The 19,268-nt window shown below is 52.8% G+C and overlaps 1 protein-coding gene across 1 annotated transcript in view; it reads left to right on the top strand.

Annotated features, from left to right (window-relative positions):
* The first annotated feature begins 2,981 nt into the window (after positions 1-2,981).
* The window catches only part of LOC142295839 (BTB/POZ domain-containing protein 9-like), a 75,683-nt gene continuing 59,396 nt past the window's right edge, over positions 2,982-19,268 (top strand). The window contains exons 1-6 of the mRNA XM_075338921.1: positions 2,982-3,063; positions 6,934-7,138; positions 10,051-10,414; positions 11,432-11,696; positions 12,348-12,567; positions 12,959-13,078. Coding sequence (XP_075195036.1) covers positions 2,997-3,063; positions 6,934-7,138; positions 10,051-10,414; positions 11,432-11,696; positions 12,348-12,567; positions 12,959-13,078 — 1,241 coding nt within the window. The 5' untranslated portion in view covers positions 2,982-2,996. The remainder of the gene's footprint in view (positions 3,064-6,933; positions 7,139-10,050; positions 10,415-11,431; positions 11,697-12,347; positions 12,568-12,958; positions 13,079-19,268) is intronic.

The raw sequence follows: 19,268 nt of genomic DNA, 5'->3' as shown, positions 1-19,268 counted from the left end.
TTGCTCTTGGAGGACATTCTGGTACCATTTTTTATTCATGGCGGTGTTTTTAGGCAAGACTGTGAGTGGTGCGATTCCCTTGGCTGAGAAGCAACCCCCCACATGAATGGTTTCCGGATGCTTAACAGTTGGCATGAGACAAGACTGATGGTAGCGTCACCTCTTCTTCTCCTAATAAGCTGTTTCCAGATGTCCCAAACAATCGAAAAGGGGATTCATCTGAGAAATGACTTTCCCCCAGTCCTCAGCAGTCCACTCCCTGTACCTTCTGCAGAATATCAGTCGGTCCCTGATGTTTTTTCTGGAGAGAAGTGGCTTCTTTGCTGCCCTCCTTGAAACCAGGCCTTGCTCAAGCAGTCTCCACCTCACAGTGCGTGCAGAAGCCCTCACACCCGCCTGCTGCCATTGCTGCGCTAGCTCGCCACTGCTGGGAGTCCCATCCCGCAGCTGAAACAGGTTTAAGATACGGTCCTGGCGTTTGCTGGTCCTTCTTGGGCGCCCTGGAGCCTTTTTGGCAACAATGGAAGCTCTCTCCTTGAAGTTCTTGATGATGCGATAGATTGTTGACGGAGGTGCAATCTTTGTAGCTGCGATACTCTTCCCTGTTAGGCCATTTTTGTGCAGAGCAATGATGGCTGCACGTGTTTCTTTAGAGATAACCATGGTTAACTGAAGAGAAACAATGATACCAAGCACCAGCCTCCTTTTAAAGTGTCCAGTGGTGTCATTCTTACTTAATCATGACTGATTGATCGCCAGCCCTGTCCTCATCAACACCCACACCTGTGTTACTGGAACAATCACTAAAACAATGTTAGCTGCTCCTTTTAAGGCAGGAATGCAATGATGTTGAAATGTGTTTTGGGGGTTAAAGTTCATTTTCTTAGCCAATATTGACTTTGCAAGTAATTGCTGTTAAGCTGATCACTCTTTATGACATTCTGGAGTATGTGCAAATTGCCATTAGAAAAACGGAAGCAGTAGACTTTGTAAAAATTAATATTTGCAGCATTCTCAAAACTTTTGGCCATGACTGTATATATCACATTCTTCTGGTCACATGACCACTCAGTGTCGCCACAATCACAACCTCTTGCCAAAATAAGCTCCTGGTGCTGCTCTGGCAGAAGGATGGGCTTTTTTTTCAGTGGGGGCAAAATCTAATTATCATGAGCCCCAGAAGTCGTCCATCAGCCAGTCCTGGCCCAGAGTAGGGAATGCAACATTTACATTTACTTTTGTGTCGGGGCTGAAAACAGTTAGTAACTCTCCCAGTGAGTGCAGATGGGGGCACTGGTGAGGCGTCTGCAGGGGGTGGGGGAGCACTGGAGCCTCTTACCGCTGCAGATTACAGGGAATGCCGCTGCAGCGTAACCAGGGCGGGTGATGACGGTCCTGAAGAATAAAAGATGGCGGCCCACCATGCAATGCCACACCGCAGCCCACCAGATAAATGCCCGGTGCGGCAGGTTGCCCGTCTGTGCCTGGCGGAGCATTGCTGCGGAACCTCTTCACACTTCCTTTGTAAGTTTGAATCCCTAAAAAATATTTTTTTTTCAATTTTTCCTCTAAACCCTCCATTACATTTGCACTTATATTTTTGTATTTATTTTGTGTCCCCGTCTATCTTTACGCACAGGTCTTTTCTGCAGCCATATGTGACTATTTGATTTGTTTTTATATATACGTAAAAAAAGTATTTTTTTTTTAATTTTTGCTTGAATTTTATTGCGTTTGATAAAACCTCGTGGTCTGAGCTCACACGTGTCTTCGTGTTTTCCTGGCGCCTTTTTGAAGACGTTTGTTATTTAAACTGCTGTCACTATGTAACCTACATGTAGCTTATATTGTGATGAAGTCAGAGACATTGAAGCGCGTTGACTTGATCCAATAAAACCACCCTTTTATTATAATTCACTGTCTCATCGACCTGACGGCAGCGCAGAACTTACTGCTATTCTTCCTTCTATATAATGCTGGGTTAGTAATGGGGGTGTCTGACAGACGCCTCTACATTACTAATCTCCGGGATTGATGCCAGCTGTCAATTCACAGCTGATATCAACCCTAAAAATTACCCTGATTGCCACCGCATCAGGGCAATCGGGAAAAGCGCTAACATTGGAGCATCTAATGGATGTGCCACCCCCTGGGCAACTACAGGCTGCAATTTTTAGGCTGGAAAGGGCACAATAATCATGGGCTTCCCCAGCCTGATAATACCGGCCCCCAGCTGCCTGCTTTATCTGCCCTGGTTACAAAAAATAGGGGAGGGGGACCTCACACTATTTTATTTTATGTTGTTTATTTATATATTAAAGAAGGATAAAAACACCATTTAGTTTACCATGAAAAGTAATAAAGGGGGGGAGTGTATAACATATACAGGGGACATTACAGCTGCAGGACCTCTCTGTAATGTGTTTCTATCTGCTATATCTTTATATTTCCGTGCGCTGGTATATATATATATATATATATATATATATATATATATATATATATATATATATATATATATATATATATATATATATATATATATATAATGTATTGGCCATTGATCCCTTTGCTTTCACCACCTCCCTGTTCTTCTGCCTGTGTTTCAATCAACTTTATTGATACCTGATGTTTAGTTTAGATGCACTTTTTTTTATTAATCTGTGAACTTTCCACATCTACTCCAAGTCTATGGGGAATTCCGCACTGAAAACTCAGTGAAGCCGCAAGAGATATTGACTTTCTACAAAGGGGAAAAACGCTCCACAGGGGAGGCAAGAAGCAGCGCGGATGCGAGATTTCTGTTGCTGGTACTATAAAAACGCAGCTACAAAAACGCGAGAAGACAGATGGTGTGACCTGTAGTAAATATAGAGCTACACTGCGCATTCGCAGCAGTCTACCGCCCTCTACTGGCTGCGCCCGGCAAGCTATTCTGTGAGGGCAGGAGACGCCAGTAGTAAACATGGCCGCCCGCGCAGGAGCGTACCGACGTCATGGCGCAGGTATACGTTTGGTGGGCGGAGCCCTCTGCGGCGCAGGAAGGAGCTGTCAGTGCGGCCGGTGAGTGGCTCCTCTGTGGTGTTTGTGTCATGTGCGACCCCGGACACCGAGTGTTACATCCCCACATGTGCGGCCCAGAGCGCCGGGTGCGAGACGTGCTGCCCCCTGGTGTCCGGCATGTGTACCACACGGCGCCCTATGGGTGCTCATGTATTGTATACCCCCTGTGTGCTTTATCAACCCCCCCTACCCTCACCTGTGCGCTCTACCAACCCCCTCCCCTCCACCCCCACCTGTGCGCTCTACCAACCCCCCCTCCACCTCACCTGTGCCCTCCACCCCCACCTGTGCGCTCTACCAACCCCCCTCCACCTCACCTGTGCCCTCCACCCCCACCTGTGCGCTCTACCAACCCCCCCTCCACCCCCACCTGTGCGCTCTACCAACCCCCCCTCCACCTCACCTGTGCCCTCCACCCCCACCTGTGCGCTCTACCAATCCACCCTCACCTGTGCGCTCTACCAACCCCCCCTCCACCCTCACCTGTGCTCTCTACCAACCCCCCCTCCACCCTCACCTGTGCTCTCTACCAACCCCCCCTCCACCCTCACCTGTGCGCTCTACCAACCCCCCCTCCACCTCACCTGTGCCCTCCACCCCCACCTGTGCGCTCTACCAACCCCCCTCCACCTCACCTGTGCCCTCCACCCCCACCTGTGCGCTCTACCAACCCCCCCTCCACCCCCACCTGTGCGCTCTACCAACCCCCTGTCCACCCCCACCTGTGCGCTCTACCAACCCCCCCTCCACCTCACCTGTGCCCTCCACCCCCACCTGTGCGCTCTACCAACCCCCCCTCCACCCTCACCTGTGCGCTCTACCAACCCCCCCTCCACCCTCACCTGTGCTCTCTACCAACCCCCCCTCCACCCTCACCTGTGCGCTCTACCAACCCCCCCTCCACCCTCACCTGTGCGCTCTACCAACCCCCCCTCCACCCTCACCTGTGCGCTCTACCAACCCCCCCTCCACCCTCACCTGTGCGCTCTACCAACCCCCCCTCCACCTCACCTGTGGGCTCTACCAACCCCCCCTCCACCCCCACCTGTGCGCTCTACCAACCCCCCCTCCACCCCCACCTGTGCGCTCTACCAACCCCCCCCTCCACCCCCACCTGTGCGCTCTACCAACCCCCCCTCCACCCCCACCTGTGCGCTCTACCAACCCCCCCTCCACCCCCACCTGTGCGCTCTACCAACCCCCCCTCCACCCCCACCTGTGCGCTCTACCAACCCCCCCTCCACCCCCACCTGTGCGCTCTACCAACCCCCCCTCCACCCCCACCTGTGCGCTCTACCAACCCCCCCTCCACCCCCACCTGTGCGCTCTACCAACCCCCCCTCCACCCCCACCTGTGCGCTCTACCAACCCCCCCTCCACCCCCACCTGTGCGCTCTACCAACCCCCCCTCCACCCCCACCTGTGCGCTCTACCAACCCCCCCTCCACCCCCACCTGTGCGCTCTACCAACCCCCCCTCCACCCCCACCTGTGCGCTCTACCAACCCCCCCTCCACCCCCACCTGTGCGCTCTACCAACCCCCCCTCCACCCCCACCTGTGCGCTCTACCAACCCCCCCTCCACCCCCACCTGTGCGCTCTACCAACCCCCCCTCCACCCCCACCTGTGCGCTCTACCAACCTCCCCTCCACCCCCACCTGTGCGCTCTACCAACCCCCCCTCCACCCCCACCTGTGCGCTCTACCAACCCCCCTCCACCCCCACCTGTGCGCTCTACCAACCCCCCCTCCACCCCCACCTGTGCGCTCTACCAACCCCCCCTCCACCCCCACCTGTGCGCTCTACCAACCCCCCCTCCACCCCCACCTGTGCGCTCTACCAACCCCCCCTCCACCCCCACCTGTGCGCTCTACCAACCCCCCCTCCACCCCCACCTGTGCGCTCTACCAACCCCCCCTCCACCCCCACCTGTGCGCTCTACCAACCCCCCCTCCACCCCCACCTGTGCGCTCTACCAACCCCCCCTCCACCCCCACCTGTGCGCTCTACCAACCCCCCCTCCACCCCCACCTGTGCGCTCTACCAACCCCCCCTCCACCCCCACCTGTGCGCTCTACCAACCCCCCCTCCACCCCCACCTGTGCGCTCTACCAACCCCCCCTCCACCCCCACCTGTGCGCTCTACCAACCCCCCCTCCACCCCCACCTGTGCGCTCTACCAACCCCCCCTCCACCTCACCTGTGTGCTCTACCACCCCCCCTCCACCCCACCTGTGTGCTCTACCACCCCCCTCCACCCCACCTGTGCGCTCTACCACCCTCCCCTCCACCCCACCTGTGTGCTCTACCACCCCCCCTCCACCCCACCTGTGTGCTCTACCACCCCCCCTCCACCCCACCTGTGCGCTCTACCACCCCCCCTCCACCCCACCTGTGCGCTCTACCACCCCCCCTCCACCCCACCTGTGCGCTCTACCTCCCCCCCTCCACCCCCACCTGTGCGCTCTACCTCCCCCCCTCCACCCCACCTGTGCGCTCTACCTCCCCCCCTCCACCCCCACCTGTGCGCTCTACCAACCCCCCCTCCACCCCCACCTGTGCGCTCTACCAACCCCCCCTCCACCCTCACCTGTGCGCTCTACCACCCCCCCTCCACCCCCACCTGTGCGCTCTACCACCCCCCCTCCACCCCCACCTGTGCGCTCTACCACCCCCCCTCCACCCCCACCTGTGCGCTTTACCACCCCCCCTCCACCCCCAACCCCACCTGTGCGCTCTACCAACCCCCTCCACCCCCACCTGTGCGCTCTACCAACCCCCTCCACCCCCACCTGTGCGATTAACCACCCCCCCTACCAACCCGCCTCCACCTGTTTGTTCTACCAACCCCACCCCTTCCCCTGGCGCCGCCTTTGCCCTAGTATCCCCTTCTCCTGGCGCCGGCTCTTCCCTTGTGACCCACCTCCTTGATGCCGGCTTTGCCCTCGTGCCCTGGCTTTGCTCTTGTGCCCCGACGCCGTCTTTGCCCTTGTGCACCACCTCCCCTGGCGCCATCTCTGTCCTCATGCCCCAGCTTTGCCCTCGTGTCCCGCCTCCCGCGGCGCCGGCTTTGCCCTCGTGTCCCGCCTCCCGCGGCGCCGGCTTTGCCCTCGTGTCCCGCCTCCCGCGGCGCCGGCTTTGCCCTCGTGTCCCGCCTCCCGCGGCGCCGGCTTTGCCCTCGTGTCCCGCCTCCCGCGGCGCCGGCTTTGCCCTCGTGTCCCGCCTCCCGCGGCGCCGGCTTTGCCCTCGTGTCCCGCCTCCCGCGGCGCCGGCTTTGCCCTCGTGTCCCGCCTCCCGCGGCGCCGGCTTTGCCCTCGTGTCCCGCCTCCCGCGGCGCCGGCTTTGCCCTCGTGTCCCGCCTCCCGCGGCGCCGGCTTTGCCCTCGTGTCCCGCCTCCCGCGGCGCCGGCTTTGCCCTCGTGTCCCGCCTCCCGCGGCGCCGGCTTTGCCCTCGTGTCCCGCCTCCCGCGGCGCCGGCTTTGCCCTCGTGTCCCGCCTCCCGCGGTGCCGGCTTTGCCCTCGTGTCCCGCCTCCCGCGGCGCCGCTCTGCCCTCGTGTCCCGCCTCCCGCGGCGCCGGCTTTGCCCTCGTGTCCCGCCTCCCGCGGCGCCGGCTTTGCCCTCGTGTCCCGCCTCCCGCGGCGCCGGCTCTGCCCTCGTGCCCCGCCTCCCGCGGCGCCGGCTCTGCCCTCGTGCCCCGCCTCCCGCGGCGCCGGCTCTGCCCTCGTGCCCCGCCTCCCGCGGTGCCGGCTTTGCCCTCGTGCCCCGCCTCCCGCGGCGCCGGCTCTGCCCTCGTGTCCCGCCTCCCCCGGCGCCAGCTTTGTCCTTGTGCTCCCAGTCTTCTTCTCATTGCCCGTCCGTTCTTCTTTCCAGGGCTGCAGATTTGCTCCAGGATGAGTAACAGTCACCCCCTGCGCCCGTACTCGGCCATCGGAGAGATCGATCATGTGCACATCCTGTCGGAGCACGTGGGCGCCCTGATCAACGGCGAGGAGTACAGCGACGTCACCTTCGTGGTGGAGAAGATGAGGTTTCCTGCGCACAGGGTGATCCTCGCCGCCCGCTGCCAGTACTTCAGGTATGAAGCTCCGCAGAGAGAGGAGCCCTCCATGCACCGGCCGCCGCTGTGCAACCTCTGCAAATCGCTTCCAAAAATCATCTCAAATGCTCGTTTGTTTTTTTGTGTATTTTGGAACAGCACAAAAAAGAGAAAAAAGGCAAATGACAAAATTTACACAAAACTTCAAAATGGACACAATTGTTCTCACCCTCGTCTTAAGGCTACGTTCACACACTGCACCTTGTACTGCATTTTTGAGGTCACAATGATGCATCTGTATGCATGCATTTCCTTCCCTCAGCAAAGGCAGACATTTTTTTTATTTTGCTGTCCGCACGGTGCCTCTGGTTTTGGCTGCGGTTTTGAAGATGCAGCTCGTCAATTCTTTTTGCGTTTGTCTCCTTCCAGTCAATAAATTTGACTTAAACGCACTCGAAAAATATGGTAAAAACGCGTCAAAAACTGCATATTTGTAGTTAAGAAAAGATGCAGTGTGTGAACATAGCCTAATATTGGGTTCCTCTTCCTTTTCCCTCTGGAATAAATCCCTTCCATCAGTCGCCTCCTGTCCCCGTCCACAGCTTCTTCATCCTCTCACCTGGAATCTCAGACTCTTCTGTATAAACGTCTCCAGGTCTCTCATATCCGAAGGCGTCTTCTCTCTCTCCTCCCCTCTCCTCTCCTCTTCTTCTCTTTTTCTCTTCTCTTCTCTCCTCTACCAATTTTCAGATCTCTCCACAGGTGTCAATGGGGTTTAGATCCGGACTCATTGCGGCCTCTTCAGATCTCTCCAGCACACTTTTTCCATTCATTTCTGTTTTTTTTTTTTTTTTTTTAATATTTGGGGTCATTGTCTTGCAGGAGACCCCTGACCTAGGACGCATCTCCAGGTTTCTGACACTGGTCTTAACATTGCCACCTACAATCCTCTGGTAATCTTCAGATTTCATGATGTCTTGCTCACAGTCACCACACCCAGTGCCAGAGGCAGCAAAACATCTCTGACCTCCACCATGTGTGACTGTAGGTGCTGTGTTTTTTATTTTGTAGCCTTTCCATTTTCAGTAAACAGTGGAATGATGCACTTTACCTAAAAGATCTATCCTGGTCTCATCTGTCCACAAGACGCTTTCCCAGAAGGATTTTGGTTACTCATGTACATTTTGGGATTTTTTCCTGTCTGTGTCAGCAGTGGGGTCCTCCGGGGTCTCCTCCATAGTGTTTCATGTCATTCAGATGTGGACGGATAGTTCTTGCTGACACTGATGCCCCTGAGCTGCAGGATGGTTTGAATTTCTTTGACACTTGATTGGGGCTTATCCACCCTCCGGACTATCCTGTTACAACCAGTTACAATCAGTTTTTTTCTGCCGTCCAGGGAGATTAGCTACAGTGCCAGGGGTTGTAAACTTATGGCTTATGTTGCGCACTGTGGACAAAAAAACATCAAGATCTCTGGAGATGGACTTGTAACCTTAAGTGTTATGATTCAGGGACCGAGGAGGATCAAAAAATGCGGAATCCCAACTAGTAACTGAGTGGCTGGAACCTTAACTGACTGCAGACCTAATCCTGACACAACTAGAAGTAGCCGTGGGCCGAGCCTACGATGACCTGGTCGTCTCGACACAGCCGAAGAAATGAATATTCTAACAGAGATATAAGAAAAGCTAATCTGCCTCGGAGCACTCCCCAAAGCTATAGATAACCCCTCACATGTAAAAACTACGGTGATATTGGAAAACACAATAGAAAGCTAGAAAACAGATTCAGCAAAGATGAGGCCCAAACTATCTTTATAGGAAAGGATAGGAAGGAGCACTATCTGCAGCCGTAAAAACCCTAATATACACCAGCACTTCTGATATGGAAAAATCCGGAGGTCACAACCTCTCCCCCACTGTATCAGCACTCTAATGTTACTGGGATCCAAAAACACTAATACAGATGAGGGACTGAATTAATGGCAAGCATGACAAAACATATCTTGCAGACTCATGGAGCTAAGTATACAGACACTCCCAGCAGGGAATGATCCCATTCCACCAAGAACTCCACACAGGCAAAATAGGAATCAAGCATTAGTAACAAAGCAGACAAAACAATAATAAAGTGGAAACAATAAGCAGAGGTACAAAGACCACTTATCTGAGAGGAGTTCTGGTAGAGAGCAGGGCTGGATTCCGGAAGTCCTTAACACACAGGAAATCAATTGAGCACCGGCAAGTAACAAGAGAAAACTACTCAGTTATATAGTCCCAATCTGACCCAGATTGCCATTCCTCCACAGGTGTGTGGCTCTCATTCCACAAGTCAACTGCACCGCCAGCACTGACCACAAGAGGGAGCCCCAAACTGGAAAACGTATTCACAACACTTAACATTGTTGATATTTTTTGCCAATTTTGGTTCTCCAGTCCTCAGACCGTTCTCTTCTCCTCTTTCTGTTCTCCATGCTTAGTGCGACACACACAGACACACAATGCAAATACTGAATCAACTTCTCACCTTTTTATCTGGTTTTGGGTGTGATTTCTTATTGCCCACACCTGTTACTTGCCACAGATGATTTTGAACGAGCATCACATGCTCATTACAAAGTTGTACATCCACAATTGTGGAAAGGTGCCAACAACTTTGTCCTGCCTTTTTTGGGTGTTTTGAGTGAAATTTTGTCCAATTTGCCATTTTTTTCCCTCTTTTTTTTGTGTTTTTTCAATTTTTTACACAAAGGAAATAAACCTGTGTATAACAATGTGTGATTGCAATAATTAACAAGGAGAAATACTTAATTTTCTGGAACAATTTCAAGGGTGCCAACACATTAAGCCATGACTGTATATGTGTGTGCATATACAGTATATATATATGGGGCGGCTGTCTGTGTGATATATATACTCACATATATCGCGGTATATCACACTACACAGGGCGCTGCTATACGGAGGGATGAGAGAGTCTCGCCCGGAGGCAGAGATCACGCTGCAGGACACCAGCCCCGAGGCGTTCTCCATGCTGATGAAGTACATGTACACGGGCCGGGCCAGCCTGCGGGATGAGCGGGAGGAGGTGCTGCTGGACTTCCTCAGCCTCGCGCACAAGTATGGCTTCCCCGAGCTGGAGGACTCCACGTCCGAGTACCTGTGCACCATCCTGAAGATCCAGAACGTGTGCATGATCTACGACGTGGCCAGCCTGTACTCGCTGTCCAAGCTCTGCTCCACCTGCTGTACGTTCATGGACCGGAACGCGCAGGACGTCCTCGCCAGTGACGGCTTCCTGACCCTGTCCAAGGTGCTGACGCCTGGTAACACCCATCACTGTATGTCGTACATCCCCGCAGGTTCCAGACTATACACTGGGCATCACGTGCGGGGTTCCAGATTACACGGGGGGAAAATGTAACAGGATTTTAGTTTGACATATCACTGAGGGGTTCTGGAGCATATGTTGTACATCACTGCAGGGTTCTAATTAATGAGTCATATATCACTGCGGGGTTCTAGATTAAATGCAGTTTCCTACTGACTGTTGGTGCTTCCCTTGTGTGCCCCTGTAATCGCTCTGTACACAGGTGCGGTATGATGTCAGCCCCTTGTGTGCCCCTGTAATCGCTCTGTACACAGGTGCGGTATGATGTGAGCCCCTTGTGTGCCCCTGTAATCACTCTGTACACAGGTGCGGTATGATGTGAGCCCCTTGTGTGCCCCTGTAATCGCTCTGTACACAGGTGCGGTATGATGTGAGCCCCTTGTGTGCCCCTGTAATCGCTCTATACACAGGTGCGTTATGATGTGAGCCCCTTGTGTGCCCCTGTAATCGCTCTGTACACAGGTGCGGTATGATGTGAGCCCCTTGTGTGCCCCTGTAATCGCTCTGCCCACAGGTGCGGTATGATGTGAGCCCCTTGTGTGCCCCTGTAATCGCTCTATACACAGGTGCGGTATGATGTGAGCCCCTTGTGTGCCCCTGTAATCGCTCTGTACACAGGTGCGGTATGATGTGAGCTCCTTGTGTGCCCCTGTAATCGCTCTGTACACAGGTGCGGTATGATGTGAGCCCCTTGTGTGTCTTTGTAATCGCTCTATACACAGGTGCGGTATGATGTGAGCCCCTTGTGTGCCCCTGTAATCGCTCTATACACAGGTGCGGTATGATGTGAGCCCCTTGTGTGCCCCTGTAATCGCTCTGTACACAGGTGCGGTATGATGTGAGCCCCTTGTGTGCCCCTGTAATCGCTCTGTACACAGGTGCGGTATGATGTGAGCCCCTTGTGTACCCCTGTAATCGCTCTGCCCGCTCTCTTCACAGGCCGCGCTCCTGGATATTGTGCGGAGAGACTCGTTCGCGGCCCCGGAGAAGGACGTGTTCCAGTCTCTGATGCGCTGGTGCAGACACAACACGAAGGAGAATCACGCGGAGATCATGGCCGCCGTGCGCCTCCCGCTCATGAGCCTGACGGAGCTGCTGAACGTGGTCCGTCCGTCTGCGCTGCTCACCCCCGACTCCATCCTGGACGCCATAAAAGTGCGATCCGAGAGCCGCGACATGGACCTGAACTACCGCGGGATGCTAAGTACGAGGCCGCTGCCACCAGATGTTACGTCCCCGTGTGCAGCGCCACATAACCCATGTGCCTCTGTCATACTGTGCTCACATCCAGAGCTGCAGCTACAATACAGCATCCGTATCAGACAGAACTTCTGTCCTCCAGTCACATCCAGAGCTGCAGCTACAATACAGCATCCGTATCAGACAGAACTTCTATCCTCCAGTCACATCCAGAGCTGCAGCCACAATACAGTGTCAGTGTCAAGACAGAATTTCTATCCTCCAGTCACATCCAGAGCTGCATCTTTTATCTCACGCTCCAATCATATCCAGTGTCACATTCACAGCTGCGATCATAAGTATCCACATATTGTATCCACAGCCTCAGAGCTGCATTCACACAGGTAATACTCCAGTCACACATAATGCTGCAGCTAGAATTGTCACCTCCAGAGCTGCATTTATAGTTCAGCTATATAACCAAAATGTTCTGCAACGTGTGATGAGAGCTGTAGGGCAGCACCCAAGGTGTGAGCGCATCTCTGGATGTGACGAGGTTCGCGCGATTCCAGGGAGCCCCCCTTTAGGATGGCACGTTTACCCCCAGCCCCCTGACGTGGTGTTTTATAACGTTCTGCACCTTTTATTATGCATTTTGTCCTTTCCCCTCCCCCAGTCCCGGAGGAGAACATTGCCACCATGAAGTACGGAGCGCAGGTGGTGAAGGGGGAGCTGAAGTCGGCTCTGCTGGACGGCGACACTCAGAACTACGACTTGGATCACGGATTTTCTCGGCACCCGATCGAGGATGATTGTCGCTCCGGCCTGGAAGTGAAGCTGGGGCAGCCGTCCATCATCAACCACATCCGCCTGCTCCTCTGGGATCGCGACAGCCGGTACGTCCATTACAAGGGCCCCTCTCTGCCCCTTTCGGCGGCCCCCCTCTCTGCCCCTTTCGGCGGCCCCCCTCTCTGCCCCTTTCGGCGGCTCCCCCTGCTGCCCCTTTCGGTGCCCCCCCCCTCTGCCTCTTTGGGCGGCCCCCCTCTGTCTCGTCGGCTCACTTTGCAATTCCTGAGCATATCCTTGCTATGGCTCCTCGCTGATGTGGATGATTGCAGGTAACAATAGAACTTTCTGGCCCCCGTCCATAAATGCAATGCTAGTCCATCAGTAAAGACTGACACGAAGAGGACAATAACAGAAAGTGCTCCCAGGGATGTATAGGGGGGGAGGGAAATAGCCACGTATTTGGATGTCAGAGCCGTGATTCCCGTGTATTGTTCGCAGGTCGTATTCCTACTACATTGAGGTCTCCATGGATGAGCTGGACTGGATCAGAGTCATCGACCACTCGCAGTTCTACTGTCGGTCCTGGCAGAAGCTATATTTCCCGGCTCGGGTGTGCAGGTACGTGCGGCTCGGGTGTGCAGGTACGTGCGGCTCGGGTGGGCGGGTCCGTGCGGCTCGGGTGGGCGGGTCCGTGCGGCTCGGGTGGGCGGGTCCGTGCGGCTCGGGTGTGCGGGTCCGTGCGGCTCGGGTGGGCGGGTCCGTGCGGCTCGGGTGGGCGGGTCCGTGCGGCTCGGGTGGGCAGGTCCGTGCGGCTCGGGTGCGCAGGTACGTGCGGCTCGGGTGCGCAGGTCCGTGCGGCTCGGGTGCGCAGATACGTGCGGCTCGGGTGTGCGGCTCTGGGGCCTGTGCATGTAATAATGTATGATACACAGAGCAACGCTGCCTATAATCTGTTCTCAGACACAGACGGGGCCGATACAGAAAGGGTTTATTTCTGGTGTAAAACACTGTGAAAAGTCACAATATTTGGGCCACGCGAAGGTGCAGAAATGTGGCATCTATTGGTATATCAGAGCAGTCCTGGATAACAGCCAAAATGGAATAATATTTCTGGTGAGGAACATAACCCGTGTAAGATGCACCAGATTCATTAATGGCTCTTCTGTGTTCGCCACGTCACTTCATTAAAACTGGGGAGTACTGTCACGGGTGTGTCAGTACATGTGGTTTCTGGCCATAGAAGGTCACAGTGTTTGGCTGCGCAGACGCTCCATGACTTTCCATTGTTCCTGCTGTCAGTATTCATTGGTATCGGTAGCTTTCCTGCTGGATTCATCTCTTCCCCTTTAGGACCCAGCGGAGCTCTCCTTCCAGACAGCTGCTGATCATCAGTATTCTCCATGTGCTTAAATATCCCCATATTCTGGATTTTGCAGGTTCCGCCGGAGCACATCATTGCTCTCCCAGACCGGTTTGCTGGGGTAGTGACATTTTTTTCTCTTTTAGGAGACTTGTAAACTGTACTTTTAAGCTTCGGCCTTACTCCTCTGTAGATGAGGAGCCGCGGTGGGGATTATGGGGATTGTGATCTCACTGTTGTAGGGGGATCCACATTCCTCGGCTTTCTCGGTGCCACATGGCTCCGTAACCTCTGGTCGGCGGATTTTTTGGGCGTCTTGGGTCTCATCTCTGATGATCCTGACCGAGTCTCCTTGGCTGACTCCAGGCTGCGTCGCCTCCAGCAGGTATCAGTCAGCGGAGACTTATTGCTCAGAATTTCGTAGATGGGCACTGACACTAAATGGAAGGACCCGGCGCTCAGAAGACAATTCTGTCAGGGCCTTTCAAAGAAATTGAAAGATGCTGTGATGATTTACGAAACTCCTGAGTCTTTGTGGCCACCATGTCCTTGGCTGTGTGTGTGGACAGACGCCTCCGAGATAGCCTGGTTACACCATTCGCCCTGGAGACCCTTTCTCGGGGCCGTACCCCATTATCGGGGGGGGGGGGGGGACGACGATCTGGCGGATGAACCATCACTCATGGGTTTGGAGGAGCCCATACAACTAGGGGGAGCCATTACTTTGCAAGTTCTCACTAATTCTGCTTAAAGAAGTGGTTTTTTTTTTTTTTTTTTGTAAAAAGGGTCAGTTTGTTGGAGGCTGCCCCTCAATTCTTAGGCAAAAAGGAACATCTGGAACCTTGGTGGTGTGAGGATGGACAATCAGAGTGTATGTTTGCTTTCCACATGTAATTCTTGCTTTGTCCTGACAGCAGAGGTGGTGCTAGAGAGCAGGACTGAGAGGGTTTGTGTTCATGGACAGTGGAGCAGGAGTCAGCATGGTGGATGCTCTGTAAGATCTCATGGGCTTATGTGCCGTGCGTGGCTAACCCCATCTCCATCTACGCCATTGACTCCGCTCCGCCGTTGACTCCTCTACGCCGTTGACTCCTCTACGCCGTTGACTCCTCTACGCCGTTGACTCTTCTACGCCGTTGACTCTTCTACGCCGTTGACTCTTCTACGCCGTTGACTCTTCTACGCCGTTGACTCTTCTACGCCGTTGACTCTTCTACGCCGTTGACTCTTCTACGCCGTTGACTCTTCTACGCCGTTGACTCTTCTACGCCGTTGACTCTTCTACGCCGTTGACTCTTCTACGCCGTTGACTCTTCTACGCCGTTGACTCTTCTACGCCGTTGACTCTTCTACGCCGTTGACTCTTCTACGCCGTTGACTCTTCTACGCCGTTGACTCTTCTACGCCGTTGACTCTTCTACGCCGTTGACTCTTCTACGCCGTTGACTCTTCTACGCCGTTGACTCTTCTAGGCCGTTGACTCTTCTACGCCGTTGACTCTTCTACGCCATTGTCTCCGCTCCGCTTGCTCAGGGATGCCTGACACAGATGGTACATAGTATAAGACTGAGGGTAGGACCCTGCATTATGGAGTAATTTCCTATGTCCTGGAGGGTCTTCCCACTCCCACTGTACTGGGTCTACCCTGGTTGGTGAAGTATAATCCGGTAGTGGATTGGCAATCCAGGGAAAATGTGGAGTGGGGAAATTACTGTCTTGATAATTGTCTGAACACTCCTCTCTCTGTGCGATCTTTATGGAGATCTTACCTGTATTTTTGACTGGGTTTGAGGATGTATTTTTGGAGGGGGGGTGTCAAGATTTGTCTCCCCATCGTGTATATGACTGTCCCATTAATCTGCTTCCGGGAACAAAAATCTTCCCAAGTCCAGACTGTATAAACATTCCGGGCCAGAGAGACAAGCCATGAAAGATTACATTACTGAGGGTCTGGAGAAGGGACATATTACCATGGCGGCAGGGTTCTTCTTCATTAGGAAGAAAGACGGTGGGGCGGCTCGGGGGGGGGGTTCGGGGTCTCCACCCTTGGTTGGATTTTCGGAAATTGAATCAGATTACAGTCAGAGAACCCATCCCTCTGATTCCAGATTTATTTAACCAGATTGTGGGAGCTAAGTGGTTAATTTAGATTGTGAGCCCCAATGGGGACAGTGTTGCCAATGTAGTATGTAAAGCGCTGCAGAATTAATAGCGCTATATAAGTGAGCAAATATTATTATTATTATTATTATTATTATTAATATTATTCTCCAAGTTGGACTTATGGGGGGCTACAATCTGGTTAGAATCTTAGAGGGGGGTGAATGGAAAACGGCTTTCCATACACCTGAGGGGCATTGTGAAGGTCAGGTCATGCTGTTTGACCTCACTAATGGCCGCGCCGGTTTCCAGCATTTTGTGAATATTTGTCAGCGTTTGGCGGCAGGTTTGTGGTGGGTTATTTGGACAATATCTTGATCTGCTCCCCTGATCTGGAGACTCATCAGATACATAGTAAACAGGTATTACAGATTTTAAGGGATAACAAACTTTACGCCAAACTGGAGAAGTGTGTTGGTGCAATTTTTGGGGTACTATTGTCGTCTTCAGGTTTTCGGATGGATCCAGAGAAGGTCTGTGCTGTACTGATTGGGATCATCCAGAAAACCTGAAAGCGTTATTGGACTTTCTAGGATTTACCAATTTTTTTACTGGAAATGTATTCAAAATTATCCAGTAATTGTAAAGCCTCTCACTGACATGACTAAGGGTCGGATTTCTCTAAATGGTCGCATTCTGGGCTTTTTCCTCTTTAAAAGAATGTTTTTTTCTCAGCACCTGTACACACTCAGCCTGATGTTTCACAGCCTTTTATCGTGGAGTTTGATGCATCTGAGGTGGGGGTGGGGGCTGTGTTGTCACAGGGTTCGTCTTCTGTTAAATTATTCTTTTCTTAAAAATTGTCCTTAGCCGAGGGAGACTATGATGTTGGTAACAGAGAACTCTTGGAAATTAGGTTGGCTTTCGAGGAATGGCGCTATTGGCTGGAGGCGGCAGTTCATCCCATTACGGTAATCACAGACCATAAAAAGCTGTTGAATTTGGACTCTGCCAATCGTCTCAATCCCAGGCAGGATGGTCTTTATTTTTTACCAGATTTAATTTTACTGTCCCTGTCCAGAGATTAAGATCATCAAAGCAAATACATTATCCCGGAGCTTCCCTGGTGGTAGTGATCATGTGAACCCGGTGCCAATTTTGCAGAAGAGGGTGGTCGTCTCGGCCTTGAGCCCAGACCTGGAGGGGGAGGTGTTGGAGGCTTAGGGGGACGCCCCGGCCTCCTGCCCCTCAGGGAGGATGTTTGTGCCACCCCATAAATGAATGGGTGAACATCACAACTCTGTACTTGCGGGTCATCCAGGCAGTAACGCAACCCTGGACCTCATTTTAGTAGCCGAGGTTGCATCGGAATGCGGTTAACTATGTGCCTGCTTGCAATATTTGGGCACTTTCCAAGGTTATGTATGCTCGTCCATCAGGACCTCTCCTGCCATTGGCTATCCCGAATAGACCATGGAGGCCTCTATCCAGGGACTTCGTTACTGCCCTGCCTTTGTCTTCTGTGGTGTTAGTGGTGGTGGATATTTTCAATAAGATGACGCATTTCATCACGTTACCGAAACCTCCGAATGCCACGACTCAGTGTTCATCAATGAGATCGTGAGGCTTCCCGGGGATCCTTCCCATGTGGTCTCAGATCGGGGAATACAGATTGTCTCCAAATTTTGGAAAGCGTTTTGTGCCTAGGTTTATTGGTCCCTATAAGATAACCTCCATCATTAACCCAGTAGCATATTGCACAGGTTTCTGCTCGAAAAGTGTGTGGAACCCCTGGAGCAATGCCCCCGCCACCGGCTGCAATCACGGTTGATGGTAATTTGGAGTTTCAAGTAACTAAAATTGTTGACTCTCATTTTGTACATTGTTCCCTTGAATACTTGGTGCACTGGAGGGGCTATAGACCAGAGGAGAGGATGGGGGTCCCAGCATCGGATGTGACTGCCACAAGATCGGCTCATTCATTTCATGCTGCCCATCCAGATAGGCCTGGTCCTGAGTGTCCGGAGAAGGGGGGTGCTGTCCATGGGTGTGTCATTGGTGATATACAGTTATGTGGTTTCTGGCAGTAGAAGGTCACAGCGTTTGGCTGCACAGATGCTCCCTCACTTTCTATTGTTCCTGCTGTCAGTATTTATTATATTCGGTAGCTTTACTGCTGGATTTTCATCTCTTCTCCTTTAAGATCCAGCAGAACCCTCCACCCGAACAGCTGCTGATTATCAGTATTTCCCTTGTGATTAAATTCTCCCATCTTCTCTGGACTGGTGCTGGTGATATTATTCAGCTCATTCTAGCTCTGGTTGCAAGCTGGTGGCTTGTTCTCCTCTGTGGTATTGTTGCTGACCTTCTACCTGAGTCATCTGTAGATAAGTAGTTCATGCTTTTCCCCCGTGTGTCCTCCTTGTGTCTTCTATAGTGTTTAGTGGGGTTGATGAAGAGCTCATCCCTCCCGTTCCCTATTTAGGGTCCAGCACTAGGGTCATCTTAGGATCAGGTATCCGGCTCAGTGCATAGGTGCGGAACCTATTTAGTGTGGTGAGGGACCCCAGGGACTGGCAGTAGGTTTGGTCAGGGGTCACCATCTGTCCCTTTCCTTAGACAAAGGGTTTCCCTTCCGTTTCGCCGTTCACTTGGTACTTCCCCGTACCTAGTGTGACAAGTACAATGCCAGTCTTACTGAATCGTGGCCATCACTGAGTACATAATTACTTATCCTGTATTAGGCCCTGTGCCCACGGGAGCTTGCTCCTGCGGATTTTGCTGCGGAAAACCTGCGGATTTATCTGGATTTTCTAGATAAATCTGCAGGTTTCAGCAAGTACAGACACTCCCCATGGTACCCTATGGGACATGGGGAGTGCGGTGTCCATGCTGCAGTATGTGCGGCTGCAGAATATTCTGCGGATGTCCCGCGCATAACTGCATGTCAATTATTCCTGCGGATTTACCTGCGGAAATCCCAGCCCTCCACTATGGAGATAGAGGCTTACCTGCCTTACGGGGTTTGTTTTCCAGACTTTCCTATGCTCTTGTTTATGTCGGGATTATTTCTAGCTCTTTTCACTGGATTATTTTGGGATTATTTATTTCTCACTCTTTGCTCTGGTTTATGTTGGGATTATTTCTAGTTGGTCTGAATTATGTTGGGATTATTTTTAGCTCTCTCCTCTGGATTATGTTGGGATTATTTCTAGCTCTCTCCTCTGGATTATTTTGGAATTATTTTTTGCTCTGTCCTCTGCATTATGTTGGGATTATTTCTAGCTCTTTCCTCTGGTTTATGTTTGGATTATTTCTAGCTCTCTTTTCTGGATTATGTTGGGATTG

Source organism: Anomaloglossus baeobatrachus, chromosome 3 (assembly GCF_048569485.1).
Source record: "Anomaloglossus baeobatrachus isolate aAnoBae1 chromosome 3, aAnoBae1.hap1, whole genome shotgun sequence".
NCBI lineage: Eukaryota > Metazoa > Chordata > Amphibia > Anura > Aromobatidae > Anomaloglossus > Anomaloglossus baeobatrachus.
Note: the sequence above shows the minus strand (reverse complement) of the source record. Positions and strands in the feature narration are given on the sequence as shown.